The 22,378-nt window shown below is 42.8% G+C and overlaps 2 protein-coding genes across 5 annotated transcripts in view; one reads left to right on the top strand and one right to left on the bottom strand.

Annotated features, from left to right (window-relative positions):
* Nucleotides 1-93: 93 nt before the first annotated feature.
* PDHB (pyruvate dehydrogenase E1 subunit beta) lies at nucleotides 94-5,106 on the top strand. The gene is made up of 9 exons (XM_068154227.1): nucleotides 94-268; nucleotides 453-560; nucleotides 630-692; nucleotides 776-811; nucleotides 900-1,185; nucleotides 1,870-1,980; nucleotides 2,588-2,679; nucleotides 3,154-3,295; nucleotides 3,632-5,106. The coding sequence occupies exons 1-9, from the start codon at nucleotides 128-130 to the stop codon at nucleotides 3,775-3,777; spliced, it is 1,125 nt and encodes a 374-aa protein (XP_068010328.1). The 5' UTR covers nucleotides 94-127; the 3' UTR covers nucleotides 3,778-5,106.
* PXK (PX domain containing serine/threonine kinase like) overlaps nucleotides 4,910-22,378 on the bottom strand; it is a 38,700-nt gene continuing 21,231 nt past the window's right edge. Inside the window, exons 7-19 of one of the 4 annotated variants that reach the window (XM_068154225.1) lie at nucleotides 22,278-22,352; nucleotides 20,958-21,062; nucleotides 20,703-20,804; nucleotides 20,093-20,254; nucleotides 18,625-18,742; nucleotides 17,904-17,982; nucleotides 16,288-16,336; nucleotides 15,487-15,564; nucleotides 14,607-14,693; nucleotides 13,929-13,998; nucleotides 12,943-13,005; nucleotides 9,308-9,389; nucleotides 5,923-6,010 (exon numbers count right to left, since the gene is read on the bottom strand). In XM_068154225.1, coding sequence (XP_068010326.1) covers nucleotides 9,334-9,389; nucleotides 12,943-13,005; nucleotides 13,929-13,998; nucleotides 14,607-14,693; nucleotides 15,487-15,564; nucleotides 16,288-16,336; nucleotides 17,904-17,982; nucleotides 18,625-18,742; nucleotides 20,093-20,254; nucleotides 20,703-20,804; nucleotides 20,958-21,062; nucleotides 22,278-22,352 — 1,044 coding nt within the window. In that variant the 3' untranslated portion in view covers nucleotides 5,923-6,010; nucleotides 9,308-9,333. Of the gene's footprint in view, nucleotides 6,011-9,307; nucleotides 9,390-12,942; nucleotides 13,006-13,928; nucleotides 13,999-14,606; nucleotides 14,694-15,486; nucleotides 15,565-16,287; nucleotides 16,337-17,903; nucleotides 17,983-18,624; nucleotides 18,743-20,092; nucleotides 20,255-20,702; nucleotides 20,805-20,957; nucleotides 21,063-22,277; nucleotides 22,353-22,378 lie in introns of all 4 variants that reach the window. The other 3 variants (XM_068154226.1, XM_068154223.1, XM_068154224.1) reach the window with 3 other exon arrangements.

The raw sequence follows: 22,378 nt of genomic DNA, 5'->3' as shown, positions 1-22,378 counted from the left end.
GCCGTCGCGAGCGCCGGCTCTCGCGAGAGAGGGGGGGGCGAGGCCTTTGACAGGGTGCGTGGGGCGGAGCCTTGTCACCGGCGGCGCGCGGCGCCCCACTGCCTCCTCACTAGAGGACACGGGCAAGATGGCGGCGTCTGCGGCGGCACTGCGGCACCTGGCGCCGCTGGGCGCCTGTCTTGGCCGCCTCTCGCTGCAGGGCCGCGCCGCCGGGAGACTGCTCCAGTCGCGCAGGGGAATCCGCCTTTCCGCGCCCGCCGCCGTACAGGTACCGGGGCCGCCGCTGGGAGGGGTGCCCCGAAAGAGTATATCGGGGAAATGTCCGGCTCCGGGACTGCGAGGCAGCCCGGGGGCGGGCGGCTGGTGAGATGACTCCCCACGTCCTTGGTGTGTGGGGAGCCTGGCGGCTGCGGGCTGTATCCCCGCCCTGCCCAGCTGTCGGTGCCTCGCAGGTGACGGTGCGGGATGCGCTGAACCAGGCGCTGGATGAGGAGCTGGAGCGAGACGAGCGCGTCTTCTTGCTGGGCGAGGAGGTCGCCCAGTACGACGGGGCCTACAAGGTATGTGGATGCCGTTTCCGCGCCGGGAAAGGGCCTCCGGCAGGCTCTTAACTCCTCTCTGCCCTGCAGATCTCCAGGGGTCTCTGGAAGAAGTACGGGGACAAGAGGGTGATCGACACCCCGATATCGGAGGTAAGGCTGCCCTGTCTCTTATCCCGGGGATCCCTTCGTGAGCCCCTCCCCTCGTGCTTACTCTGGGTTTCCTTCTCTTTCAGATGGGCTTTACAGGAATCGCTGTCGGTGCTGCTATGGTTTGTAAATTTGCGTTCCTCTGCTTCTGATCTGAATGTTTAAAACAACCATTTTTAATGCAGAAACTTGTTAACGTGCACTTTGTAGGCAGGGTTGAGACCCGTATGTGAATTCATGACCTTCAACTTCTCCATGCAAGCAATCGATCAGGTTATAAACTCAGCTGCCAAGACCTGTTACATGTCTGCAGGATCGATCGCTGTGCCCATTGTCTTCCGGGGCCCCAACGGAGCATCAGCTGGAGTGGCTGCTCAGCACTCCCAGTGCTTTGCAGCATGGTATGGGCACTGCCCAGGTCTGAAAGTTGTTAGTCCTTGGAGCTCAGAAGATGCCAAAGGTCTGCTGAAATCATCGATCCGGGACGATAATCCAGGTGAACAGAAACAGCTCATGGCAACGTCTTGCTCATAATCTTGAAGTGACAGTTAAAAGACTGTTCAACCCTAACACCCAAGGTTGCTTTACTGCAACTTTAGGGTATTTACAAAGGCACAGAAGCATTTACCTTGTTTCCTAACAGTCACTTGCTTTGCCAGCAGAAGACTAGTTTTGTATTGCTGCCAGCTGCATACCTTTGCTGCTAGTCTGGTACCAGTTAAGATGTATAGGAACATTTACGAATCTTTTGCAAAGTGGTAAAAAATACAAAGATGAGTCAGGAAGAGTTCCTGCATATCCAGGGCCTCTGTGACTCCTTTTTGCAGGTTTTGGAATAAAGGTGGTAAATGCAGAATGTCATTAAAAACAGGGCAACTTTTGTCTTTGTCACATACAGGCATGCAAAATCTAAGGCCTTTCTAAACCAAGAAATTCTTCTGACATGTATTCAAAGTTAAATACCTGATCTCATTTAAGACTAATTGTAGACAATCTTCTTAAAATATTCCAGCATTGAAGTAAAAACTCTGGTTTATTGTTTAAGTGCGTCTGCAAACATACCAAAGTCCTTGCCTGGAGGGGCCTAGTATCCTGAGCTAGCGTAATGCAGTACTACTTATCATCAGTACAGTCCTCTGCCTGCAGATGTACATGTTAATCCAAGTATGTTTTCTTCTAGTTGTGGTGCTGGAAAATGAATTGCTGTATGGTGTTCCCTTTGAAATGTCTGAACAGGCACAGTCAAAGGACTTCATAGTTCCAATTGGGAAAGCTAAGATAGAAAAGCAAGGTGAGCTGGGAATAGTTTCTTTCCTGATTGAACTGCTTGGTGGCTTTTCTTAACCTCTTGGCTATTCAGAATACTCCTGACATGGGGGCACAGAAAAGTATCTTGAATGTCAAACATTCAAGTGTTATTTTATCCAGTAGTATACCTTACTGTTTTGTTGCCCATATAGGGAAAGATCACCTGGTTCTCTGTGTCTCATCTAAAACTGTACCCTTCCAAAGGCTTTGTTCTGTAGCACAGAGATGAGTAGAAAATGACTCAAGTAGCTGCTAAAATACATTTTCCTCACCTTAATGTGTAATTTTTGTGCAGAATGCAGAGATCACTTTAGTATTTCATCCCACTTGTTTGTAATTTACTGCTAAATTATATGAATGTTTGAAAAGGATAATGAGAACTGTATTAAATATCTTCTTCAGTTCCCTGAATTAAAGGGTAAAGTTTGTGTCCTTCTGCTATCACTCTTCATGCTAAGTAATGGGTGTAAAATACTTAACATTTCAAACCAAGGCAAGGAACTTTAATTTACCTTGAAAGGAGCCCGAGGTCTGGAAAAAGCTTTACATCTTAAAGGTTTTGGTTTTTTCAACACTTGTTTCTGTTCTAGGAACTCATGTTACATTAGTGTCACACTCAAGACCTGTTGGACACTGTTTGGAAGCAGCTGCTGTACTTTCCAAAGAAGGTGTGGAGTGTGAGGTGGGTGAGGTTCCTGTGGTTTTTCTCTGAAGTGAGAAAACCAGCAGAAGGTCTTGTTCAGGCTCTGCAAAACTTCAGTGTAGTAACTACAAGGTTCTGTATTTGTTAAATGCCTTAACAGCATATGCATTTCATGTTTCTGCATTGAACCTTTTTGTCACAAAATTGAGGCAGAACTACATGATTTTCCAATTGACCCAGCTGTACGGTAGGCAGAACAACCACACTGTATATTAGCGTGGCTGTATCTCAGTAGAGCAGTACTCGCCTATCTGGGATTTTCCAGGAGCCCCCAGAAACTCTTCTGCACAATCTCTGCCAGAATAAAGAGTTACAAGTTTTAGTAACTTTTAAGTCTTGTCTTCACAGTCAGAATAGGCAGAAGTGCTGAAGGGCACTGTACCCAGACAGTGGTAATTGACGGGCTTTGATCATAGCAGAACTCACAGCCTGCACCCCTTTTCTTCTGACCAGGTTATAAATCTGCGAACCATTCGACCAATGGACATTGAAACAGTGGAAGCCAGCGTTGTAAAGACAAACCACCTTGTAACTGTTGAAGGAGGTTGGCCACAGTTTGGAGTAGGAGCCGAAATCTGTGCCAGGATCATGGAAGGTACTGAGTTTGGCAGTGTGCATGTTGATCTTATTTCCTACTGTAAATCCTGACAATTTCATGATAAAGCCAGGTGAAGGCAAAACTAGGGAGCTGTATCTTGGGAGCCTGAGCCTAGCTGTCTTGCTCCAGACATTTCCATAGGGTGGATCCAGCTCGGCTCCTCTTACAAGTAATCCTTAACGCTGGCAACTTGACTGTGCAAAAAGCAGGATGGAAATAAACGAGCAGGAACAGCTTTCTCTGGAATATTAAGAGCTACAGGATCAAAACTGTTTCAGTAGATTAAGAGAAAACCATAGTGCATGGCAACCTGAGAGCTGTCTTCTGTTTCAGGACCTGCCTTTAACTACCTGGACGCTCCAGCTGTGCGCGTTACCGGCGCGGATGTCCCGATGCCTTACGCCAAAATTTTAGAAGATAACTGCATACCTCAAGTCAAGGATATAATATTTGCAGTGAAGAAAACTTTGAACATCTAAGTTGTAAATATATGTTTTAAAATCCTGCTTTTCAAAAGTATTAATGTTGTAGGGGGCAAGCTGTATGTATAACTTTCATTGTATGGTTACATGAACTTCTGTACAGTGGGGAAAGTAGAGTGACCTTCCAGAATATTTATAGGGGGTTACCCTCTAAGCCACACTTCATATAAACAACAATGTGGTAATGCTTGCTTGTTCAGCAGTACAGGTGGGCTGGTGCTACTGTATGTGGTCTAAATCCAGAGCAAGGAAAAATTCCCCCATTTCTGCTTGGCTTGTAATTACTGGCTGTAGTGGCAGCTGAGTGAAGAGCTGTAGTGAGCAGGATGAGCCCTTGAGTCCAGCCCTGGAATGCTGTACAGCTCTCTGGGAGCCCATGGTTGCAAGGCTTGTTAAAGGTGAATGATGCAACTGGGGTGGGTTGAAGACTTGCTTTCAGTTAAGTGCAGCTCTGCCCAGAGCAGCTTTGAAAGCCTGTGGTATAGGATTATAGAGGGCAAACATGGTGAATTTGAAGAACAGTCTATTGTGCAAGAAAGTTCTGCACAAGAATTTAAATAAAAGATCCTGATCCTCTTCAGTAAGTGATGGGGAAACACTACCTAGTTTTTCTTTACTAGCTGCCATATACAGTGTTAAAAAAAGTCTTGCCCTGATGCCTTGCTTTTATGTTTTGGGGGTTGGTTCTTTTCAATCTCATTGCTACCAACAGCACACTCAAACTGCAGTTCCTACAATGCAAAATAAGTTACTTTATTCAGAGACCCTGTGTCTGGGTCTGAAGCAGCAGTTGTGTAGGTTGTGCTGGAACAGCTGAGAAGTAGTTACAGCATCCCTTTGGCAGATCACCACGTACCAGGGTGTAGCTTTGTTTAGCAGCTTCTGGTACAGAGTCAGTGCTGCCCGTGGGAGCCTGTGCAGTGTGGCTTGCTCTATCAGGCTGCCCTTTCCCTGAGCTGCTGGAGGGGAGACGCTTAACCTCTGGCAGCAGACAAGAAGAGCTCGGGTCCTGTTTCAGTCGAGGACCAGGAATACCTTTCAGAGTACTGCAGAAGTGCTACTGGGTTCTCAGGAAGCCTGGCTTGCAGGTGCAATCCTAGCTGAACACACCCACCACCACACTGCTGAAGGAATTCCATTAACCTTTTAATAAAAATGACTGAATATCACAGGTTACATGAAACTTTGTACAGACATTCTCTGCATAGTAACAAACACTGATGTACTTGAATTTTAAAAAATGGATTATCTATAATCCTTTAAAGTGCAATTTGTTTAAGGTTTTAAATCAAAAAAGGATCTTTCAATAAAGTTTAAGCAGTAGAATTAACTTGAAGTAACTTTGCATTTAACTAAATCAAGAATAATATCCCAGTGCCCTATTAACTCCCATTTCAACTGTTTTGTCATTTAAAAAACTTTCCCTTAAGAGTTACAGGTAGATGTCCATTTAAACAAGTCTAATGAGACAGCATTTTTACTCCACCAGCAAACATGGTGGCAATAAGATTTAATTCTCAGGTCCCTCACCTGTGCAGTATGCTTTAAGGTTGGGGGGGAGTGGATTACCCAAAACAAAATTTGCTGATTCAATGCAGCCAGAAGTAAGATGAGTTACAAATCCATGAAGAGTTGAAAAACTGAGCAGACAAACTACAATTCTATAACTGGGGAAAAAAAAGGAGTGGAATAGATCTAGGGAAAATGCATTAATGCACCATGGTTGTGGTCATTCCTATTTTCAGATCTTTATTCAGCTATACAAAAGTTGCTGTACTCCTCAAACTGTAGCTAGAGAACAAAATTCCTGAAACCAAATAAAGAATAGAGTACTTGGCACAGCATGGCAACACAATTCAGACAGGGCAGTGCTGCTACTCAAGGAAGGCTGAAATCTGGGTAAACAGCTGCAGTGCGATTAGCTGCTATGTGCTGGTAGATCAGTCACTGGTCGGGAGGCTCTTGTTCCAAGACAGCACAGGATGGGGAGAGAGAATTCAATCCTGGTGTGATGAGTGGCCTCAGCTGATCCTGGGAGCACTGTAGTCACACGTCTGTGTTTTCTTCAGAGTTCCTTTCTGAAAGTTTTGAATGGAGCTGAGTAAGGCTCCTCGGCTTGCACTGACATCAGGCTGAGGGCTTGGCTGCATTGGCACCTCTGTACGAGGAGGAGGAGGCGCTGCTGGTGGCAGGGGCGGTGGTGGTGGTGCTGGGGGTATTGATGATGCTCCTGTTGACAAGAAATGTAGTTTATGTCAGGGAGGTCCTGCAGCAGAGGGCTGTAGCTGCTTAGCTGGACTTGGTCAGTCCTGCACTAGTCACATCATTCCCTGAATGCCAGTGGAGTGTGAAAAACAGAACGGATGAAAAATGCCAGTGATCAAATCCCTCTATCTGCAGCTGTGTCCTCTGAGACACCTCTGAAATGAAGCCTGAAGTTCCTCAGTACTCAAGGGTGCAAAACATGAATCAAATGTCATCTTGGACTGAGTGAATTGGGGACCATTTAACAGGACATTCTGACTTGAGCTTCCCCTGTTTCTCCCCAGTGAAGCAGTTTGCTCTTTGGGTCACGAACAGCAACCAAGACTGGAAGCAAGTCTCACTACCTTCTCTTATTTACCATGAATTTTACACTCTTAACAAAGGATCACATCACTGTAGTGTTTGTGATGACTTCTTGGGCAGATTATACTCCATTATTGAAGTATTAACTGCAGATAGAGTTTTCTGGGAGTGTTTTACACTTCCACAGTATTGCCAGACTTTCTCCAAACATGTAACAAATGCTTGTTTCGCAGGCTGAATGAATCACAACCATCTGCCACTCACGCCTCTTGCCTGCCTCTCACGTTCCCACCACTTACATTTGCACTCTGCCCCTTGCTTCCTACCCCTGTCACATCCGTCTCATGCTGTTCATCACACCTCATCCTGACTCTGGGAAGCCAGAGCCCTCAGCAGTGCAGGCAGGCAGCTAGTCCAGCAGCAAGGGTCTGCATGGAGGTGCTTCCTGACAGATGCAGGCAAGTGGCATTGTTTTCCACAAGCAGCTCTCAGACAACTTGATGTTTTGCAGCATTGCTGCTGCACATTGCACCATCCTTTCTACTCAAGTATTAATCAGATACAGGCAGGAGTAAGAGCAAAGGGCTTTAGAGGTGACCACATGACATTCCAGAAGATGTGAAGGTGGAACTGGCAAGGTGATGACTTGCTGCTATATGGAGAATGATGGGCCTGTCTTAAATACCCTGGACTGAACAGGAGCACAGCAATTAGTATCTTGGAACTACTCAGCACTGAATTTTAACTCTGTCATCTAGATCATGAGTTATTGCACAGTATGACTAGAGAGACAAACAGCTCCTAAAGTCTTGATTTGCCTCTGGTAGCTCTAACCTACGAAGAGGAATGTACTGGTAAGTAGCAAGAGCTACTATAATAACGGACTACAAAGCAAAACAACATGGGGCCAACCATGAGTCTGGTTGCTGGAATAGAACTGCTTGCTAAAAAGTAAGCAAATACCAAGCACTTAAAGGACATTATACCACATGGACTCTAGAAGCATTTGATGAAGGACAAAGCTCAGCTACAGAAAACAAGAAGCTGGACAAGTTCTCTGTGCTCCCCTCTCAATTCCTCACTAGCACTCACTCTCAGATTAACAAGCAATAATAAAAAAGTAACAGCTGTAATCAAAACAAGCATTTATACCAGATGAAAGACCTAAATCAAAGCTCCCTCATTTTCTATTTGTACCAGTCTTTGGAGCAAAACTTTTTCCCTATGGAAGCAAGCTCAAAACACAAAGTATTCACACAAAGCATCCAATTTTGCCAGAGTACGTTAATACATGCTGTGATTGTCACACTTCCAACTCTTCAGAAGAAATTCTCCTTGGCATGAAAACCATCTGGGACAACAAAACATGGAAGCACATACTGGGCTCATCTTCACTCTCCTCTCTTCCAGGGGAAATACTCAAGCCCTAGCAGAAATATCAGAGGTCAGCTGAAACAATTTAATATGCCTGTTGCATGTGGATCAGCTGCTCTCTCTTAAATAATAAAAACATCACACAGTGTTAGCACAAATTGAAATTGCATATTGATGCCTTGGGGCCATCTAACTTTCCCACATCTACTTTCCACACTAGCCAAAGTAAGGCTGTTTATTAATAGATATACTGGAAAACCATCCCCTAGGTTAGAGGCTGCCTGTTTCTCATGTGTGTACAGATTGCCAGCAAATCAAAACTTGATCCTTTGCCAAAGGAAGAACAAGACCAAGAACAACTCAAGTAACCACTTCCGTGGTTAAAGTGGTCAGAAGGACTGGCATACCAACACTATCACAAAACTGATCAGATCAACTGCTGTAAAAAAGCCAGGACCATAATCATAAATGAAATGGCTTCAAAGAGATGCAAGAACTGCAGAGGACAAAGACAAGGGTTTGGGCTGGAATTTCAAGGTGAGGCTGAAGGCACTATGCAAGTAGCTGTACAAGATGCAATAGGGATCAACTGTGAAAAGAGCAGCCAGGATTCTGCACAGAATACAAAGACAGGAGTACTGTGCAGTGAAGGAGGGTGCACGTTTGCCAGAGAGGGGGGCAAAAAAGCCACAAAGGGCTGGAATCACTAAGTTATATTAGGCCAAAATTCCATACGTTATCTTCATATTTTGATGTGGTTATTTTACAATGGGGATAGAAAAGATAATCAATGGCCACCTTCCTTCCTGGAAACTTGTTTAATTCCTCAGGACTCACTATTATTGAAATTGAACTGCTGACAACAACATCATACAGTAAAATTCCTGGGAGACTGATTGATTACAAGCAATGGACCTCTCACACCTGAGCTCTCCCTTAAAACATAAACACACAGGTTTTAAAATGGTATTTGTCTAGTTATGGGCATTATGCAGAGCTACTAACCATTGGAATGTGCTGCCCAGGGAGGTGGTGGAGTCACCGCCCCTGGAGGCGTTCAAAAAGGGATTGGACGTGGCACTTGAAGCCATGGTTTAGTTAGCCATGAGGTGTCGGGTGATAGGTTGGACTTGATGATCTCTGAGGTCTTTTCCAACCTTATTGATTCTATTGAACCTACTCATTAAAAGCATGATTGTGAAAATCTGCAGTTCCATTTGTTTCAGTTCATTAATCAAAACCAAGCTGTCCTTCCCTTTCTGATATGAGTGGTGGATGCAAAGGAAATCTTAGTTCATGCTTGTGGAGTCAAATGCAGTTACATCTACAGATTAAATTGTTCTGTGCAACTGTACATTTTTTCCTGTATTTAACAAAAAAAAAAAAAAACCCAAGCCGAAAACCAAACAAAAAACCAAACAACAAACCCACACCAAAACCACAAACCAAACCAAAACACAACCACCACGTTTGTGATAAGCACTCAGACCATTCCAATATATACATGTTGGAAGAAGCTGCCTGAAAACACACATTGTGCTCATTCATGCACCTATAAGAACAAAACACTCAAACAAGAACTTACCAACGTTTTTTACAGGGACATTTTTGTTAAAAGAGTGTGTTAAAAGGAATAGGAAGTAAATCAGATGCTGTAAACTTGATGCCTGAATTGAAACAAAAACTTAATTATGAATTTCAAGTGACAGCAGTTGTGCAAACAGCATTAAAAACTTGGCTGAGAATGGGGTGCAAACAAAGTCATTTTAGTGGTAGAGTTTTTAAAGATGCTGTATTTCATTGAAGTAATCCATATGGATGTTCAGATCTTTTTTTTTTTTCCTTCTATTCCCTCCCAATACTAAGCAAGGTCAAGGTTTGGATTGAAGTTTCCCATAGAGAAACAGAGCATCTTTAAAGAGATAAATCAGCATTAGCTTACTTTTCCGAAAATTCACGTTCAAAATGATGCATGCTCTATTGAAAACAGCAGAGAGAGAGAGAGGACACAAGTTAATCATCCAGTTCTCGTGTCACAGTGAGAAAAACAGATACTGTTAGCTGAAAAGTTACTACAAAAACCAGTACAGTCTTATTCACTCACAAACAGGAGGGGAGCAGAGCAACTCTTTCATGTTACATATCCAATTCTTTTTCTGGTTCTGAATAGTGAACCAGAGTTTTCCATGCTATAAAAGCATTGCTATACTTGAACAAATACAACACACATGCTTTCAATTGCACATGCCTTAATTCAAGCTTTACAGGATTGAAGTGCATGTAGAGAGATTTAGCAAGAGATCTGCAGGAAGACTAGCCACAGAAGATGGCATCCATTCAGCTCAAGGACACACTTTCTGTTGTATTAACACCTCTGTTTACACTGCATGGGTCAGAGACACTCATGAAGAGAACTTACTAAAGCATTCAAACTCTCTCACAAAGAGGTGAAGAGCAGAAAAGGTGCACCATCTATGAAACATGTCTGTGAAACATGTACTGAAGGATTCAGAACAACTGGCACAGAAAAAGGTAGCTGAAGTTAGGTACAACTCTGGCAGTCCTCGCAGGGAAGCAAAAAGGGCACCCTCCAAACTTCTCTCTTTTCTAGAGAGCACTCAGTAGTATTTTAAGGGCTTACTTTATTTAGAGAAGATGCAGTGGATTTTTAAATTACCTATATCACAATGTTCTGAAACCCTCCTGATCCCAACCATAGCTCACAACCACAAAGTAAAATAACAGATTTTCAAGGAAGCAAAGGATTGTGCAAGTGGAGAAACAAGAATCAAATATTCAAGAGAAACGTCAGAAAAAGTGAGAAGTTACATTAGAATCACTTGCCACAATCTAAAAACCCCTATTTTAAAGATGCCACTGAGCCAAGTATCTGCAACAAAACCAGCCCACAGCTTTCTAGTCAAGGAGAATCTGCATTTCTAGTAGATACCTATCCTCTTAAAGCAATCTTATGGTCAGTTCTACAGCTGTGCCTGTCATTATGAAGACCACTGAAGCCAGGGATTGTTTTATTTCTTAGCATGTGTTGCACTGACTATACCAAAACCTGCAACAAGCTGTACCTTACAGGGCCTTTGTTCAGAAACAAAGCACCTCTCTACGTGTGAGAAACCCCCTGAATGAGGTTGCTTCCCCAAGGTATGTTAGCCTGAAGCCTGCTCCCCCTTGGCCAGTGTCTCTGGCTCTGCACATACACACACACCTCACTGATTTGGCTGGTTACAGGATAGGACAAGGACAAGAGCTTCTGTTGGGTGCATTTTTCCACATCAGCCTTTCATTTTCCTATGCACTGCATCAGCAGCATGCTTTCAGATGCCATGATTCTAACATAACAACCAAGCCAGCACTACAGACTGAAAGCCCTCTTTTAAGAGTCATCTCACCACACTGATACCCACAAGCAATTTTGATTTAGAGGTAAATATCCTGGTTGGTACCAGGAAACTGGAAGAGAGACATACAACCTATAGATGAATCAATTGTCACAAAGTCAGTCCTACCATGGGGCTAAGGAGTCTTTCATTGAGTCAGTAATAATGTACTTGCTTAGAATAACTAAAACGACAACACTGCTGGTGAAGAGAAAAAAAAAGGGGGGGGGGGGAAATCAGACACACTACATTTCTCTGAGAACTACTACCTGAAGTCTCTTCTATGACTTCTACTCACAAAAGGATTCCTAAAATGGCAATATTTGCCTTTATACCCCATCAAAAGGATCAAAGCCATTGGCACACTTTAGTACTTTCCAGCCTGGATGCAGGGCAGGGCCATGAGCACTGTGTCAGACACCAGCACACTGGCAGCAGCATGAGTGACACCCTGTGACAATGTGGTTTGAAAAACAGAGCCAAGGGCTGAGCTCAAACTTGAGCATTTTTAGCCACTCTGAACCACCTTTACACACAAACCTGCACCATATGCTCAAAGCTTGAAAAAGCCCCCAAACAAGTTCTAACAGGTTCAAGTTAAAACATAAGTAACAGACAGTTTTATTGCAGAAAAAAAACATAAAGTTTTTCTAAACACCTGTCCATTTTGTAGGCATAAGGTTTTCTTTTGCAATTTCAGCTACTTCCTTACTAAAGCACACAGAACTTGAAATAAACCCTCCAGCTAACAGGCAGTACATCCAGAAAACAGCACTGTTATTGTGCAACACACTAACAGTAATTATCTTGTTTATGCTGACTGGGAGTAGTTCATAATATGCACACTTAACATACCCTGAGCTTGAGGGAGAAATGACTAATTTGGCTTTCAGCATGACTGAGTTACATCACATACTGCTGTGTCCTCAGAAAGGCCACCCATAGCAAACATTACTTTGCATCACTTTAACAAGCTGTGCTGTGCAGAAAGTTTCTGGCATGAGTCATCATAACAAACAGCACTGCTATGGGCTCATCCCTTCAAGAAAGGAATTCCAGTAACACCTTTTGCTGTTGATGTTTTGCAAGGGCTCCTCTTCTAGCCTTTCAGGCTGAAGCACACCCACTATCACCCAATATTCAGAACTGGGGAGATTTATAGAGTCATAGAATGGTCTGGGCTCAATGGGACTTTCAAAGGTCATCCAGTCAGACCTCCCCACAGTCAGCAGGGACAACCTCAAACAGACCAGGCTGCCCTTGAATATTTCTAGGGAAGGGGCCTCAACCACCTCCCTGGGCAAGCTGTTCCAGTGCATGTATGTAGCCTAAGCCAATGAAATCGTCTCACCCAATATTCCTGACACTGCAGAACAGGCACAAAGACACAATAAACAGAAATGAGGGATTGACAAACATCATTTTGTCCTCAACAGACCAATAACATCAGAACAAATGCATACTGCAACATGAGGCCCAGAAAATGTTTGGAAAGTAGCAGTGTGGGTAGGACTGGAGTGATAGAGGTAAGTGCTTGCTTCAGAGTCTCTATGGATAAATCCATGTGTATACCATGTACATCTCAAGAAAGGTTATTAAATGAAAAGAGTGTTAAAATGCTGTCTATGGCCTTCAGAAGAGAGCACGTGCCCACACTCAGGCTGACAGAAGATAAAATGTCATCTCTGTGTTCCATCCTTGAAAAGCACCATCCCTTAACCATCCTTGGGAATAACAGCCACAGTTAAGGGACAGGGGAGGAGAAAGGGGGGATTTAACAAAAAAAAAGAAGACAGACTAACACTGTAAGGACTCTTGAACTTACCTGCTGTAGAGGGCGGAGTGGGGGATGATGGAGACGTTAATGGGGAACTCGCCCCAGAGCCTGCTAAATAAAACAACAGTCTAGTAACTAAAGCTGTGACATTAAAATTCAACAGTCAGACAAGACAGATTGTTAGAAACAGGCCAACTTTATTGACTGAAGATCCAATCCTACTTCCACTGAAATCTTGGGAAAGATTCCCATTCATAGGCCCAGTGTCACTCAGACCCAATCTGAACAGAAGCTTTACAGTACACAGTACCAGAGGAAGTCCAAACACATAAAAAGCACACTCAACAGCGTTCCCCAATTGCTAATACTCCTCTGCTGCTTAAGCTGTTGGATTTCAGCGGCCAAATTGTGTTCTCCTTAAGGAGTTGTGCCACTGCTTGGATTATTTTCAGTCAGTTGCTGTACTCCACAAGTTATTCTGATATTTGACTATTCCACAACAGGCTGATTTTGGACACATTTTAGCCAAGCAAGTCAATCCACTTAATCTATTCAGTAGTACTGACTGTTCCTTTTAACTAAATGAAGACCTGTTAAAGACTCTGTTGTTTTAGAATTTGGAACTGAAGCAGCAATTAAACATAATTTTCACATTCATCTTAACACCTTACTGCAGAACATAGATCACCTCAGATTTTCTCCCTGAAGGCTGCATTACCAAATGCCCCATTATTCAACTCAAATATTAAACAGAATGAAGAGACTGTTTTGTTTGGTTGGCTTTTGTTAGCAATGAGACACAGAAAAGAGGACACATTGCTTTAAATTGAGTGGCTGAAAAATCTAACACTGATGATACTTTTAAGGCCTTGATTTATCTATTATATTAAATACTCACACCAGTGGTATCAGGCTTTGGTAGTACAATATTAATATGTAAACTGATGGTGACCCTGGATCTTGTAAGCCAGAAAATGACAGCAAAAAAGCATTGACACAGCTGTGTAGAAGCAAGCTCTTCTCTCTGTAGTTACCTGAGTTATTTGAGTTGCTGTATTTTGCTGAGTGTTCTTCTCCACTTTCATAGGCAGAGCGTTTCGACTTCTTTACAACAGAGCACAAGAAACAGAAGATGGGAATGAATAATTGCTGTCCATGCTAAGGACTGACCTGACACACAGACTTGCAACAGCCATCCATTGTAGTGCAAGAAACTTATCAATGCCCAACCTCCCTCTCCCCACACCCAACATGTGCTGCCATGACGACAACAGCAGCAAGGCTGTTCTATGCCCAAACATCTCTAGGAGGGCAGCTAGACCCTCTGTCCATCAGGGTCATGTAGCAAACTGACCTACCAAAAAGGAAGAGAGATGCAGAGATGCAGACAGTGCACTGCCAGAGATGACTTAAAAATGCTACAATGCCCTCCCCATGCAGCAGGAAGCAACACAGATTGTCAGCTGTGTATGAAGTAATAACTTAGACTGTTTCCATACAACAGCCTCTCACAGGTTAAACCAATACACAAGTCAGCTACTATTGTAGCTGTAACTTCTCAGGAAGTCTGTCACTAAGTGAAAACAACCAAGGAGCAGTACAGAAAAACACAGGGCAGAACAGAGCAGTGTCACCTGTGGCTGTGCATGCTACACAGTCAGAAAAGACACACATCTTTTTCTCTGTGAGAAACCTGCTTAGAGATTGCTTACTTTTCGTGCTAAGATCTTCCTTTTCTTTTTTTCTTCTTCAGAGCCATGATGAGACTGAGCTCTTGTCAGTCTTCTGTGTTGGTGAATCTTTGAGAGGAAGGGAAAAACAGAACAAGACCATGGTAAAATCCTACATGTTACAGTATCGCCATGGTTGGAAGAGACCTCAAGGATCATCGAGTCCAACCTGTCACCACAGACCCATGACTAGGCACCAAGTGCCACGTCCAATCTCCTCTTGAACACCTCCAGGGATGGTGACTCCACCACCTCCCTGGGCAGCCCATTCCAATGACTGATGACTCTCTTGGTGAAGAACTTTCTCCTCACCTTGAGCCTAAACTTCCCCTGGTGCAGCCTGAGACTGTGTCCCCTTGTTCTGGTGCTGGTTGCCTGGGAGAAGAGACCAACCCCTTCCTGGCTACAACCACCCTTCAGGTAATTGTAGAGGGCAATGAGGTCACCCCTGAGCCTCCTCTTCTCCAGGCTAAACAATCCCAGCTCCCTCAGCCTCTCCTCATAGGGCTTGTGCTCAAGGCCTCTCACCAGCCTCAAACAAGGGATATGTTTGGGGTAAAAGAAAATACAATAGTCACTTTGTAGGTTTAGTTTTCCTTTTTCCCTTCTTCCTTGGTGTCTTTACTCTTGCTGGCACAGCATTGAGCATCATACTGCAGTTAACTTAGGAGCCACTGCCTGTGAAGCTGCATCACGTGAAACAGTGACATGCCACATAGTCACCAGATGTTTTCCAACTTTCCATATGAAAGCCTTTATGACTTAAAATCACTGCTGAGTAAAAACTCACTCTCCCCATGTAGAAGTGGTAAGAGCAAATAGAATGTTTGTAAAAAATATTGTAAAGAAATGCAGACATTACCAATTTCTGCTCTTCTGTTAATCGCTTTTCTATGCATTCCTTGGAGGTTCTCAGTGCCTCTTTTAGCTTAGTAGGAATCTAATACAGAATGGGGGGGGAAAGAAAAAATCACAGCATGAAACATGATAAAGGAAAACACAACTTCTCCACTCAAAACTCACCATTCATGTGATCATCTTGCTCATCTAAAGCCCCAAGTTCTGACACTATGGCTTTAGATGCTCTCTCTAGAAGTGCTTTGGGGCAGCTCCCTGGTGGGAGCAGATGTGGATCCCCAAAAGTTCCATCTCTGCAGCGCTGGAGCTGGCAACAATGTGCTGATGGACTCACTCAGAATCAATTTCCCCAAGTCTTAGCAATTTGCTGCCTCTTCCTGGGGGTTTTTACTCAGTGAAGTGTAGCAGCAAAAGGCCTTGCAAAGGGACCTGCAGGAGTTGTCTGGGCTCTTCTCAGTGTGCCCAGAGACAGGACAAAGAGCAGTAGGTACAAACTAGAACACAAGAGGTTTCACTTAAACTTGAGGAGAAATGCAAGCCTCTGTTCATAGAGAGCTTCATCAATGGTCACATAAATGAACTCCAGGACAGGAACTGCACTTGAACACTCATGGGTCACTCTATGACCCCCTTCCAAGGAGTGATATAATATTCTCAGATACAATGCAGCAAAGGATTCCAAATACTGATGACAATCACCATAAAACCATATTAAGCTACCTCTCTTCTACTCTATCTGCCAATTAATGCACAGCTGCCCACAGCCCGGCACTTCCACAAACAACAAATCAATGTCCAACTCTACCTTAAACTGTGGTTTCTCAGAGCTCGTTAGCAGAACATCGCTGAATAATCTGTGAGCGGATGAAAAAAAGCAGTATTAAAAATCAGAATATTAGTCCCAAGAGACAGAAGCACAGTGAGAACAGTACTGGTACTGTTTGCCTAATTCACTCTTTCTCTATTTCTTTCTCTGCCCTCACCCTCAGGCCACTGGTTGGGTTTTATTCCATAGGTTTTTAGGTACTGATTTTAATCCTCCAAGTGCTAATGTAAAATTAGCAGCATCCAACCCTCAGAATGTAGCCACTACTGATGGAAGAGTAAGCAAAACTATGTGAAGTATTCTGAAAGCAGGACAATTATCAAAGACAGAAAAGGGTTCCTCCAAAATAGAAAACCTTTTCCTTGAAAGCATATGAATTCTTTAATGAAAGAAGGGACTTCATTTTAAATTTCACCTAAACTAAATTACTGCTTTTTAAAGAAGACTCTCCTAACACTACTTTTGTAGCATTAACAAGAACACTGTGAAATATCAAAGAGTGAACTCAGCATCTGCAAACACCTGCATTCTTGTCTGTACTCTGGCAAAGGCAACTAAAGCTCTTCTCTCTATGGTATCAGAAGCAAAAGCATAAATGTTTCATCCTGTTCCATCCAAAACAAAGACACTAGAGGGCAATGGTAGTCTGAAAATAAACTGGTTAGTCCATTTCACCACACTTTGTTCAGGAGAACATACTAGAAAACTGTCCCAGAATGAGATGTCAAGCCTGGCTCAGAGATAAGTATTTCAGAGATCTTTTGTGGCTGTTCACTATGGAAAGTTACCACAAGCCTGTACTGCAACGTGTCATTTTTAAGGATATGACTCTGGCACCTGGTATGAATTAAAGGACTCTTTACCAGGAACTGTTTCTATGCTCAGCATGCTGGTGACATGTCACAGCACACTGACTGCAGAACTTCCCTGGTTGTGCTGTCTCCTAATTGCAGGCATGGTGGCAATACAAACAGGTATGATCTCCAGCTCAGTCATGCACTGACATTGCTTCCTTTCAGCATCCCAGTCTTGCTCCATACCTGCCCTTACCATGTCACTACATCACTAGGAGGACAGCCTGTAAGGAAATTAGTTTTCTGTATGCTTCAGAGAATCCTTAAGCTAACCCTGAAAGAAACCACCCAGAACTTTTACACAACATTTCATACCTAGGCCAAGTCTAAATGTCACTGCTGAGCAAAGAAAGAGATCCCTTTTATTAGCAAAAGCTATTGAAGTAGGTCTGAAGGGTACACACAAAAAGACTCCTTATTCTAAAGGCTTTAAAACAACCTGTACATGCTTGCATTGCTTTTAATAGCTGGGTCAATCTAATCCATAGCACCACGCTAAATAAAATGCGTTTATAACAGCCCCAACACACCAAGAGACAAAGGAACTTTAAATGAGCATCTGTCATATTCACAAGGGATGGGTTCTATAAAGCTCATCCATTTTAAAGCTTCTTTTGAGATGCATTACACAAGCCTCAGAACAAGAAGTAAACCTTTCTAAAAAGGAACAAGAGGGAAAAAAAGTTCTTCCCCTTAACAGAATTCAAAGCATTGCCATAAAACAAGCAAAACAGGACTTACGGCATCTGTAAGAGCCGCGAAACAGTTGGCATGCCATTCTTCAGAGCTTCACAGGTCAGAATGGACTCCAACACAGCAACTACCCCAGAAACAAGAACAAAAAACCACATTTTTGCACAGCAGGACAGCGAATGATTTAGAATGAATGTCTGGCACTGCTGCGCGATGTTCCCCTAAGTCCTGCCTCAGCTAAGCAGCGATGAAGCTGTCCGGCATGTGGTTTTTGTTATAATGTTACTATTGCACACACAAACTTTTCAAGAATGTTAGACATGAGGTGAGGGAATCCAGGCATCCAATTACTTACTACACACTGCTTTATCCCTCAGTTTAAAAAAAATCTAATTTAAAAGCAAAAATTAATTGTCTTTCTATGCTACATATTTTTCATGCTGAACACATTTGCTGTTTTTACAAATTATTAATTCTTTCCAGTTACAGGCTGCAAAGATCTGAGGCTGCTATTACAGAATCACAGAATTATCAGGCTTGGAAGGGAGCTCAAAGATCATCCACTTCCAACTTCCCTGACATGAGCAGGGACACCTCACACTAGATGAAGCTGCTCAGAGCCCCATCCAGCCTGCCCTTAAAAATATCCAGGGATGGGGCTTCCACCACCTCCCTGGGCAACCTGCTCCAATGTCCCAGCATTAGCAGCACTCCAGCTTAGATAACAAGCAGGAAGCCAAGACTGACACTTTCCAGACTGCATACTAACCAACAAACACTGATGGTGCAGGAGGGAAGTTGTCTACTGGAATTGTATCTGGGGGTCTTCCATATGTCATTTCATACAGTAAGTGTCCAAAGCAATGTACATCAACACCTTCTAAAGTCTGTGGTGGAACAAAAACAAAACAAAACATAGCTTGCTAGAATGAATCAGTTTTTCACAACTGGTTTGAAAACATACAATAACCCATCAAAGAAAAAAGAGTGGTCTTGCATTTGAACATAGAAAAGAGAAACCACTAAGACAGTTCCTAACCACAACCATTTCCCTGCATAACTTTAGCTCAAATGAAATCTTCCCGCCTTAAGCTAACAAAACTACTGCTGTCTCTCTGTACATGATGATACAAATGGGCTAGCAGAATAGCCAGTCTGTAAAAACATGTAAAGTAGTACTCTTTTCATACACAACAGCTGAGAATACATTGATGTGAATCACAACCAAGCATATTTTCCTGCCTAAGTCAAAGAGCAGAGAATGACATTCATAATATGACCAGCTGTTATTTTTCAGAGAGGAAGCTAAAAAGACAGCAAAATTACCTACCAAACAAACCTAGGAGAGTCTTTGTCACCCCTCCTTAGGTTGGTACAAGCTGTATATACATGCTTTGGTTCCAGACAGCACATACCTGAGATTTTTTAATCATGTTTAAATGGAAATGGCTCCTCTTACTGGAAGAGGTTTAGAGCTTTGATGGCACTAACAGGTTTGGACTAACCATGAACTTTTGATTGTTTCTTTGACAACACAGTAGAACTTGTTTAGCAAGGTCAGCAAGCAGCCGTCTCGTGATTGTGTACGGAATTCATTACAACGAGCACTTGAAGGCCGGGCAAGATGCTGGCTAAAACACTGCATTGCTGCAACACGAAAAAACTGGTTTTATATGGTCAGAGGAAGGTGATACTTTGCTCTGCAAGCCTGCAGTTAAGAAACACACGTCAAATAAGCAAAGTACAGCTTTTAATGGCTACATATCTGCAAGCATCTAATCAATTTCCACAGTATTCACTCCAGACAAGGCTGGTCGATCACTACTCCCAGCTAAGAGCCAGTAATAAGCTGTGTTTGTTGCACAGACATAAAAGTGACAAAGAGTGGTATGCAATATGCATGTTCCTATGAAATACAAGATCAGGGTGGAAAGAGACCTTAAAACAACTGCAGTTTACCTCTATTTGTGCCAGCACTGCTGTCACAAAACACTCTCCTGCACTCGCCTTCTACCTGCTTAGCTTTGGCCCCAGCCTCACTTCAGTGTGCTGCAACAAAACTTCTGTGCAGCCAGACAGAGAATTGGAAGAAGCAGAAAGAGAATTTGATGGAAGAAAGCTCAGATTAAAGGAAGGGGATTGAGGGAGGCTTTTTCTCATTCTAGTCAGTTCTCCACAAACAGAAGTTAAGGATAAAGGGATGCATGGGTCAGCTGAATTAAATGTCCGAATCTTACATTAATCTTCCGAAACTGTGAGAAGTATGATCGATAAAATGATGGAAGTCCCAACAAGGAATTTTCTAAATCCATTAACTTGCAGGTGTCTCCATCCAGCATCACATTGGCAGAGTGAAGATGGCCATAAGGAAATCCTTTCTCATGTAAGAATTTTAATACCTGAAAAAAAAATTCAACATAGAAGCAGTGAGGCAAGATGTGCTCTGACCATCTCAAGATCTTAAATGCTCCAATATGAAATCAGATGCATAACAAATTAGGCCCCTCTTTGGAATGCTTGCTCAGCTTCATCTTCCACCTACATCACCTTTGGCTGAGCTATTCACTTCCACTTCACTGCTAAGGTCTGTCACACAACAGGCATTTGATGCTAACGCTCAAAGCAGGCTTACTGACACCCCTCAAAGAGATATACAAACTCAAATGTTTTAGTCAGAAATGGCCTCACACATACACATCCAAACCCAACTCCCAACACCTAATCTCAATTTACATTTAGCTTTGAAGTCTGTTGCTGAAATAAAGCTTCTCTGCCCACTTTCTAGTTAAACCAGTGGGCCTCAAAATTAAAAATCATACAGGCTGGTAATCAAAGGAGAAAGAATACCTCTAATATTTGCCTTCCATATGTTTTTATTTGCTGAAGTTCAAGACCTTGAATTTTTTTAGGATTGCAATACTTCTTCAGGAATGGGTCTTTTGGCTTTGCCTTCAAAGGAAACACACATGTCAAGTATCATGCCCAGAAAAGTCAGTAAAAGTCTTAGTTTGCTTAGTGATAGATGGTAAACAGCTTTGTAAAAGATGGTCATTCCACCAAACATTCTTCCACTTCAACTGGGAGCAGGGGGGGAGACATTACCTTATAAATAAGGTCCTTTAGTGTCCCTTTTTCACTGAATGGTCTAATAACCAGCGCTGAAGATTCATTGGCAGTGGCAAAAGTGATTTTGTAAATATATGGATGCTGCCAAAAGGAAAAAAACTGTGGGTAAGTTATTGATGACAGATTCTGTAATTCATTTTTGCTGGATTCACAAGTAAGAAAAACTCTGCCTGAAATGCGTATTTAAAGTACCAAACTAGATTCTCGCAGTGACATTTGCTCAAGTTATTCAGTATTAACCTGGAATAAATGCAAAGAAAGTTTCTAAAGGACACTGTTCCATTTCCACATAAATTGAAAAAAAACCAAGAAACCTAATATATTTTTTTAAACAAAAGAGACTGGGAGTTTAGACAAGTGAAGAATCCAGCCCCATCAGCACTTACACATGAGCAGCTCTGCTGCAGGTTTAAGTCATGCTAAGCCAACAAATTCACTCATGGTTTTACACAGCTGAGGCACGTAAGGAAACTGGCATTAATAGATGTCATAACACTTTGATGTCTTCAGAAATTACTACAACTTCCTGCAACTTCGTGAAACCAAATGAGACAGCACAGTTGGGAATAAATGACACATGCAACGCATACGCTAATTGAAAAGACCTCCTGTTTAGGTCTTATTTAAAGCATCAGTTGAAGGCTGGTTTGCAGGCTGAGAAGCCTAATTTTAAAGCTCTTCTGTTTTGTGCTTCTGCTGAGCTCCAGGACTGCAGAGGTTTAGCAGTTTACATGCCAGTCTTCTCAGCCAGTCTCTCACATGATTAACATCCTTAAAGACAAACTCCTTTTGGAGTCAAATACCAGTTTTTCAGAGACATCTATTGGATTTCTAACATGCCACTGCAGAGCATCTTGATCTGTACAGCCCTGTTCTAGCTCCACTAAGACACTTCTGTCATAAGTTCAAAGAACACCACTCATCCCAAACACCTTATCCAGTGCTGCCTGGTAACATCCCCAGCACATGGCTTAGCAATGAACTTCTGACAGCCCTACCCTAACCACTCCAAAGTGGGGAGAAGCTGAAATAAAAGCTTGTCATCTCACAGCACTGCTCAAGCAGGGAAAAAAAATACAATTAACCACAATTCTGAATCTCCTGTAATAATCCTGCAGGACCATTATACGTGCTGAGAACGTTACCTCATTCTGTGTTGGAAATGTAATTAAAAGGTTTGCACATCTTTAAATTAAAGTAACTCTAAAATGACAAACTACATCTACTAGGCTACTTGTGCTTTTGCAAGATCAGCTCTTGACAACCACAACTCAAAAGTCTTCAAGTAGTACTCACAGAACAGGAAGAAAGAAGTTTTACGGCATACTGTAAGTCTTTGTCAGACAAGTACTTATCTGGGCCAAGATCAGCCTGGAAATAAATAGGAAAAGAATGGC

This window comes from Melanerpes formicivorus, unplaced genomic scaffold (genome assembly GCF_026170545.1).
Source record: "Melanerpes formicivorus ecotype bairdi unplaced genomic scaffold, bMelFor1.0.p_v2 SCAF_28, whole genome shotgun sequence".
NCBI lineage: Eukaryota > Metazoa > Chordata > Aves > Piciformes > Picidae > Melanerpes > Melanerpes formicivorus.
This window is presented reverse-complemented; position numbering and strand designations above follow the sequence as displayed.